Genomic DNA, 8644 nt, shown 5'->3' with positions numbered 1-8644 from the left:
GCCCTTTTGTTGTCTCTATAGATAGATGTCAGGTCCACAGTGTCAAAAGTCTTTGAATCATCTTGGACGATACTCTTTCCTCTACTGCCCACATCAGTAATGCCTAATTCCACCAATGTACGCCCTTTTCTCTCTGAACACAGCACACAAGTCCTGGTTCATGCGCTGGTCACCTCTTGTTTGGATTATTGCATTGCATTTATCTCTGGTCTCCCCCCAAAACCTCTCCTTAATCCATTTCAAATGGTACAGAACTCAGCATGAGTCATCACCCTCATCAAGTCTATTACACCTATTCATATCCAGCTTCACTGACTCCCCATTCCTCTGTGTATCCAATACAAGATTTCGCTTCTTACTTTTCTCCTCCTTTCCAAGGCACTTAGCACTCCTGTAACTTTTAGACCTCATTCCTCACATCCCTCCCTCTCTTCTGATTGCTGCTCACTTCAGGCATCATGGGTGCCTTTAACTGTGCTGCACCTTTGCAGCTGATTACCACTTCACCTTTGTCAGCTAGACTGTATGATGTAATTCAAATTGAAACTCAAAAACAATAACTATTTTGTTTTATGTTTTAAGTTCATATTATTTGTGTCTTTAAGTGTCTTTCACGGTCGTTCATGTTTTAATATTCTGTTATAAGGTGACCTTGAGTGCTTTGAACAGCACCAAAAAATTGATGTATAATTATTGTTATTGGGGGGAGAGCAATAGTGTATGGACAGCACATATGGATCCGCCATGGCCTGCAAAACCATCCTCTTTTTTGAGGTGTTGTCCTGTTTTTGGCTCTTGAGTATAGCTGTTGTCACTTTCATTTGCACCAAAGGAGGTGAAAGAGATTCACGATGGTTTGTTTCCTAATGAAATAGATTGACATCCCTGAAGTTTGACTGACTTCATGCTATATTGAGATGACAAAGTGTTGTCTTAATTTATTTTGAGCAGTGTAAATACAGTATATACAGTGTTCTCCAGTCCGCACCCAAACACAGTGAAACTGGAGCTACAGATCAAAGGGGCACACGTATGTATTGGTCTGTTATCCTAGTTCGAGGCATCAAAAAGTAAGCTAGTACTCATGCACTTTTCAATTGGATCAAACATTTAAAGACAAGTGTACTAGCCTTGGTACTGAAAGAAGTTTTAATCTTTTTTTTTGTGAGTTATTAAAAAGCTTTCACTGGTCATGACCTGTTTGTATTGATACATTTAGCACTGCCTCAAGTGACCTTCTACTGTTTTAAAGTATGGACTCCATAAGTGAGACTCCAATGTGTTTAAAGCATTCATCATTCTTTACTCCTTCTTTGCCTTGCTTCAATCATACAGTCATGGGAAGGAAAAATTGTGGCAAAAATTAGAGAAAGAAAGTTGAATTCAGCTTTTGTCTTTGTGGTTCTTCAGAGCTTTAAAACTATGTAAGGGAAAAGGTACTGCAGTAGGATACTGACTGTTTTGATGTACTGTGGTGCACAAAATCCTAATGGTCTCTCCTAGCAAGCATTAACATTGTCCCAGGACCAGAATGGCAACCAAGTTGGTCCTTTGCTACAGACAACTGCACATTTGCATTCAAGGTTTACTTAACCCTGAGCCATCACTGTCATTAGATCGTTTCTACAAAACATCTCATTGACTTTCAAATTTTCAGCAGCAGGCACTGTCTTCTGACCAACTCCAGGAGTGTAGAAATCCTCATACTAACCAGCCCCTCAGGACCACTTCAAAAACCTGGGTCATCCCAGGCTTCAGCTGGGTGGCAAGCAGAGAGCGTCTACAGGAGGAATCTCAGGTGCTGCCACCCAGTGACAGTGTGTGCAGTCGCTTCACAGAGGAGGACGGAAAGGAAATTAAACAACCCGAGGAGGTTTGTTGTCCAACCTAGATATCTCAATCAGATGATATTGCTTATCTCTTAAAGCTTCTCTGCTCCCCTTCTTCACCAATTAAAGATTTTACATCCTGTGCCAAGAAACTTTTGTAACTGGAGATTTCATTCTTCTAATAATCAGTATCTTTCATAAGCCCAGTGAATAAAATTTAAATGTTGTCATCTATATATGTCACAGAAAGCCAGTAAAACCATGAAATTATTTCTTATCACCAGGCTGGAGCGGGCGAGCTGTCAGAGTGTGATGCCTTACCTCGTCTGTTTCGCCACCAGAGACTTGAAACCCAAGAGTGCAGGAAATTTCAGCATCACAAAGCTCTTATTAAAGTGGGCTCTTTTCCCCATGGAGACCCCGTCCACAGCATAAACATCCCATCCATCACAGTGCATCAGAAATCTTCTGTGGTGACCGAGAAGTCCCTTCTTCAGGAATCATTCATCTCCCAAGTGCCATTAAGAGTAACTTCAGTCTTTCTTAAATGTCACATTGCATCTGCAGGATTATTGTAGTCACTGCAGAGAAGTGTGTTCATTCTGTCAAATTGTTACTAATTGATTTTAAATATACCAGGGAGTGTTGCTCCATCAGGCCTCAAATTACAGGATTTTAGCCTTTTAACTCTAACAAAACTATTTCCTTTAGTTACAGATCAAAGTGTCTGGTCAGAGGGGTAGTTTGGGAATCAGCATAGCTGGTGGAAAGGGCTCACTGCCTTACAAAGATCAGGATGAGGTGAGTGCTGGTGGAGAAGAGTCGGGTATTGCTTAATCTCTTGCAACACTGTACATTTAAAAGGCATCATTTGGCTGCCTGACTGGAGATGATGAGAAGCAGCTGCCGCGAGGTTCTCATGGATTTGCTGGTTTTAGTCAAACTCGTATAGATCTGTTTGCAACTTGAAGAGATTACCCAGTCACAAAAGGCTTTCGTTACATACTTAAACAATAATTTCATTCAAGGTTATTGTGTCTGTTTCTTTTTCAGGGCATTTTTATTTCCAGAGTAACTGCAGGGGGGCCGTCTGAAAAGGCTGGAATCCATGTTGGAGACAGACTGCTGGAGGTATTTGTAATAATTATTAATAACTTCTGATTTAATCAACATGTGCAAAGGTCTTGAGCCACCTCTCATTTCTTTATATTTTGCTTCCAAGCAGCCTTCTTCCCATTTTAAAAGTGGTCAAGCAATAATTCTCCAGGCTTTCTGAAGGCTTTTTCAAAGTTTTTCTTTCCCACATTTTCAGTCCTGTACGTGAACATTTTCAGTTGTATCCACTTTGTTACGAGCCGCCACACACACACACACACACACACACACACACACACACACACACACACACACACACACACACACACACACACACACACACACACACACACACACACACACACACACACACACACACACACACACACACACACACACACACTCACTTACTTTTTGCTAAACAAAAACAAGGTGATTCTCAATGAGCTGTTAGCTGAAAATTTGGCATATGGCATCTCTGGCATCTCTGTATGTTGTCTGACAGTCGTGTCCTTAAGAAATAGGAATAATCCAGCTAAGACCTCCTTCAGGACCTGGAAGATGGATCTGGTCCTTCAGTTGATCCATCCAAAGTTCACTAAAGCATATCAGTGAATGGATGGCTGTGAAGAAGCCATTCCTAAGGAACATTTAGCTCCTTCAAATGCTTGGAGAACTATTCTTGAAGACTACTTAAAGACATGAAAAGATAAGCTTGCCTAAGAAATGTCAGACTCCTTTGAAGATTAAAGGTACATACCAAATATTTTGATTTAATTTTTACCTTTAATATGGCAGAGTACCGTATTTACAAGTTTCAGTAAATTGCTACACCTTTTTCTCATTTTCCTATAGCCAATTATAAAGAAAGCAGTGTTGGCTCAAGACATCCACACAGTACTGTATGTGCAAGTTTGTGAAATGTGAGTGAATTTAAATAACACAGAGAGATAAAACTCAGGTACTTCCCATTGATGTTCCTCTTGTGACCAGTGGAGGGCATCATAAGACTAGCAGAGGAGACAATCACTGCTGTGAGAAACAGAAAACCGCAATTAAGAAGTGAATATCTACCTTTAGGCATACTATTTCAGTACTTATGGTGTGTGCGTGCGTGCGTGCGTGTGCGTGTGTGTGTGTGTGTGTGTGTGAGAGAGAGAGAGAGAGTGAGAATTTCTCTCCTCTGACTCATGCTCCTAGTTTCATTGCTCCTCAAAGTGTAATGTGACCATCACCCTCCCAGGTCAATGGCATCAGCATGCAGGGGGCGACCCACCACGAAGCGGTCAGCGCCCTCAGGAATGCTGGGAGTTGCATCAAGATGAAAGTGCTCAGAGAGAGGCTTCTACCTCGAGTGGTGCATGACCTGGATGTGTCTCAGGATCCTCGGGACGTGGCTGGATGGCAGCTGTGCAGCCAGCAAGGCGGAGGCCGGACTAAACAGCTCAAGCTGCAGAGCGCAGAAGACTGTGTATCCAAGAAGATTGAGGCGGTTGTGTGCAATGGCAACAGCATTGTGGGTGGTTTACAAATATATATTATATAGCATACAAAACACACTTTTTTCCCACATGCCATGTGTGGATTAAAACTTCAGGAAACAGCACGCCTTGAGTAATTCTTTTACACCTCTTCCCAATTTGCTCTGTTTCTCCTGTTTCAGTCTGATTTGGAGAGTGATCTGAAAAGGACTGTGTCTGAGCTGGTGGTGGAGGCTTTAACAAAAAACGATTTCCTAGCAGGGGGGAAACAGACGATGACAGTAAGCAGATTTCTTATCCTTCCTTCTGAAATAAAGCCTATTGTTATTATTTTTCAGGGAAAACTTAGTGTCTTGAGACACATTAGGAAAAGCTGAAACTTTTGTGGAAAAACTAAATACATGACCGGCCTTTTGTGCTCTTAGGAGAAATGGCTTTTTTGTCCTTATTTTTTTTATCATAAACACAGAGGTCACATTCTAGTAATGCATCTGGTCTCCATCCTGTTGAAAGGTTCATTTGATTTTAACTGTCACGCAGATGGACTGAGGCAGCTTTCTATGTGCAAGCTGCCCAGTCCCAGAAGCAGCTAAGCAACCCCCCAAACCATCAAATTTCCACTGTTCTGAGCTTCCCAGTTGTTAGAACATTTTTTATGAAAAGCTGTTTTTTTATCTGCTGAGAGCACGTCTGCTGCTACCGTGGCTGCTTAATTTGCCTATTCTGGTCAGACATACTCATTAGTAAGCTAATATTTCTGCTCTGTTGCTCTTTTTGTACGGCTTCTTCCTTGTGTGCCTGCAACATATTTTCTTTAAATTGTAGCGCAATGGTTGCAAGACTTACCTGCAGATCTTGGAGGCTTCCTTTTGCAACTAGAGACTGTGTGTGTGAGCTGAATGTCCTAGGGCAAACTATCTTGGCAGTCATTAAAAACCTGCATCACTTGTTGCTGATTTTTTTTCATTGTGTAAAGACTTTCAAACAAATTGACTTGCCAGATGTATGCACAACCATGAAGGCTTTGGGGAAAATGCTTAAAATTTGGGATAATGACACCAAACACTTCAACTGAAAGCAGAATGCAAGAATTGGAGAAACCCTATTCCACCTGACTCTCGCTAAGGTAGTGCTGATATTGGACACCTAATTTGGAACTCCTGACTCTAATCTTAATGGATTTGAGGATGTGCACTTAAATAAACCTTTGATTGGATTTTTTTCAGTTGGATTTTGCTCAAAATTATTGCTTCATGTTTATGAGCCAAGAATAAATTTTTAGTGTACTTTCTCAATTAAAAACAAGCAAACAAATAATAAGAAAATGGTTGCAGGGTGTAAATATTTTATGTCTTAGCCGTGAGTAAGTCTCAGTCAATTGATCAAGTAAAAAATGGGACGTCATCATTTTTCCACCTGAGTTTAAAAGAATGTCCTGTCTCCTTGAGTAGTAGATACTACTATTCTTCTGAGACTTCAGCGTCTTCACATCATATCACCTGATAGCATGCCTCTTTCCTTACTCCATCCTGTTTCCTTCTCTAACAATCATGTGGCAGATCCCCCGGATCATCCTGACTCATCCCTCTACCTCAGATGAAGATGTGGAGCTCTTGACACAAAGCCCCTGCAGAGAACTGCTACGTGACTTTGACGGTCCTGGCAAACGAGTGTACGCTGACCGCTGCGACAGTGCTTTTTGTCTGCCCTGACCACAGATTGGTGCTGCAGAGATGCAGGACACAGACTGTTACTCTCCAGCTATTTGTTTTATTTTAGTACTGAAGCCTCACTGATGTTACTGTGTAGTCTAGGTTTGAAACAGACTGTTGGATGGTGGTTTTTACTGTCACTGCAAAGCTTGTTTGCCTGTCAGTTTCAACTGCTGCTGATAGTGTTTAATAATTTTTAAAGCTTTAAATGCTTATTAGAAATGTTTGTTTTTTTTCTTGCAAAGCTGAATTAAGACAACTGTACAGCTCTGCAAAGTCCACATAAAATACAGGTTGGAGTGTCAAATGTGATCACTTAAACAGCGAATGATTGCTGGATACCTCTGCTTCACACCGCGGAGTGTAAGTAATGGATGTAGAGGCACACAGTGTCTCCGCCCATGACAGTGTGAAGCCCTTAAACCTTTTATAGCCCACGTTGTGATAAAATGCTACATGGATGAACAGAGAGCACAGCAGGGAGTCTGAATCCCACAGAGACCTGAGACTGACTGAACTCCGCTTCTCATCTTCACACACCTGCTGTATGAGCAAAACGCACACTTGTGAGATTATACGCAGAGCTGAGGGAGAGAACGGACACATCGCAGGAGGAATCTGCAATCTCGCTTCCACAGCCCTACAATGTTCAGACCGTAAATGCACAATTACATCGTGTTACTTTCTCAATAAAAAGCAGCAATATCAATATTCCAAGAGGTTTTTTTTGAGTCGCAGGAGGCGTGTTTACTTGTGCAAATGTAAGATTGCACAATGCTGCTGTTTCTGTTTTCACTCTTCCTTTGCTCACAAAAAACTGTCTGCTTCTTTAACATATGGTAGTGATGACTCCTGGGTGATATTCTTTTAGGGATACAATCTGTTTGGAAAGCACATCCAGTGTGCAAAATTCAATTCACAGTCTATTACTTAAAACTGTCTCAAGAGGCGTTTGTGTAAATTTGCAGAAGGAGATGAGGAGGATGAACATGGATTTGGAGGACTAGATAATAAACTGTGAATCTGTTAAGATTGTCACAGGGTATATGTTTTCATAAGTGCCTTTACTGTAGGAAACAAATTCATTTGGCGATGTCAGATTTACTGCAGTGAGTTTTAGTCTTCAAATAATGAAAAATGGTACATCACGGGATGGTTTTCTGATATTACTGAGTGGTCAAATCTGTATTTATTCATTTACACAAACACAAACTTCCCTGCACAGAGCTTTAACTTTCCACTTTAAGTGCTTTTTAAGTGCTTTCTTTTTACCGTGCACACAACTGGATGATATATGAAGCCCTCTGTCATTCTGTTACATGGTGCGATGAGTCCTATCTTTAAGCAAACATTCCTAAGACAAAAGATATGATTGCTTATTCATGAAAGGAGTGCGTTCAATCTCGGACCAATTATTAAATCGAAAGTGGACTATGAAGCAAACTGTGGAGCTGTGTGCAAAAACAGGCCACCGGCATCTGTAGTGCTTGAGGAAACTTATTTATGTCCACAGAGTGGAAACAATGACGATCTTATATTTTATTGTGTTTTTATTGAGGCTATTTTATATTGTTCCTTGGTATCATGGCTTGGATGCTTCCCTTTTAAGAACAGCAGCTCACACAGAATAAAACTGTTGAATAGTCTAACAGGCTGATTGGTGAACCACAGCTGAATCCAGCATCCCTGTGTGCTCCGCAGGTGACTGGTTAGATTATTTTTTTAGATTAATTTTAGGTTTTTTTAAAAGATTTTATTTAACAACTCCCATCCTTTGCATAATACGTTTCATGTTTGTAATCCCAAAGTGTAGAACAGTACGATCTAAAAATTGCTTTGTTTCAGCCGCCATCACTAAGGCGACTTTAGGTTTCAGGATAGCTTTGAACCTTGGAGAGTTATTTCTTTTTTTAGCCTTAGGTATACCGTATATATATATATATATATATAGGTATATATATATATATATATATAGGTATATTATATACTTATTGCTTTCATAACAGGCACATAATATATTACCTAACTGCAGACTTGTTGCCTTACAGGCTATGTCACTCTGTCTAAAGACACATCTTTACAGTTAATATAGTCATATTATTTATATTAGTTCTTATTAATTGAATTAGCTGGCAAGCTTTTGCCGATATATTTTGCCAACAATTATCATTTTGACAGCAAAAATAACATTTCCGAATAAAAATGACATACTAATTAGTATTACTAATTACTAATTAGTATTACTTACCGTTATAATTGTGCCACAAAACCAATCAATCACAGACTTGGATGCAACTAATCTGATTGGCTGTTTTGGTCTCCAATCAGCTTGAAAAAATAACGCCATATTAAACACCATTTGTAAAATTTACAAGACATTTTGCTTGAGTCCAGACCACATTTACTGTTCTTGAGCTCATTTATTCATGTGTAACATGAACCAGTGGCAAGGGAGGCGCCTCCACAGGCTAAATCTTATTCATGCATTTTTTCCACAACCTTGACTGAGAAAGATCCACATTTGTGA

General features: G+C 40.2%; 1 protein-coding gene across 1 annotated transcript; it reads left to right on the top strand.

Moving 5' to 3' along the window:
* Window positions 1-1648: 1648 nt before the first annotated feature.
* Window positions 1649-8038, top strand: LOC146505278 (disks large homolog 1-like; the record flags this gene model as incomplete). The annotated part of the gene is made up of 7 exons (XM_085182845.1): window positions 1649-1873; window positions 2114-2356; window positions 2541-2630; window positions 2883-2960; window positions 4168-4440; window positions 4588-4686; window positions 5965-8038. Coding segments are annotated over 7 exons (1161 nt in total), but the record flags the coding sequence as incomplete, so codon positions are not given.
* Between the last annotated feature and the right edge of the window lie 606 nt (window positions 8039-8644).

Source organism: Neolamprologus multifasciatus, chromosome 13 (genome assembly GCF_963576455.1).
Source record: "Neolamprologus multifasciatus chromosome 13, fNeoMul1.2, whole genome shotgun sequence".
NCBI lineage: Eukaryota > Metazoa > Chordata > Actinopteri > Cichliformes > Cichlidae > Neolamprologus > Neolamprologus multifasciatus.
The sequence above is the reverse complement of the archived record's forward strand: the minus strand, read 5'-3'. Positions and strand labels throughout refer to the sequence as shown.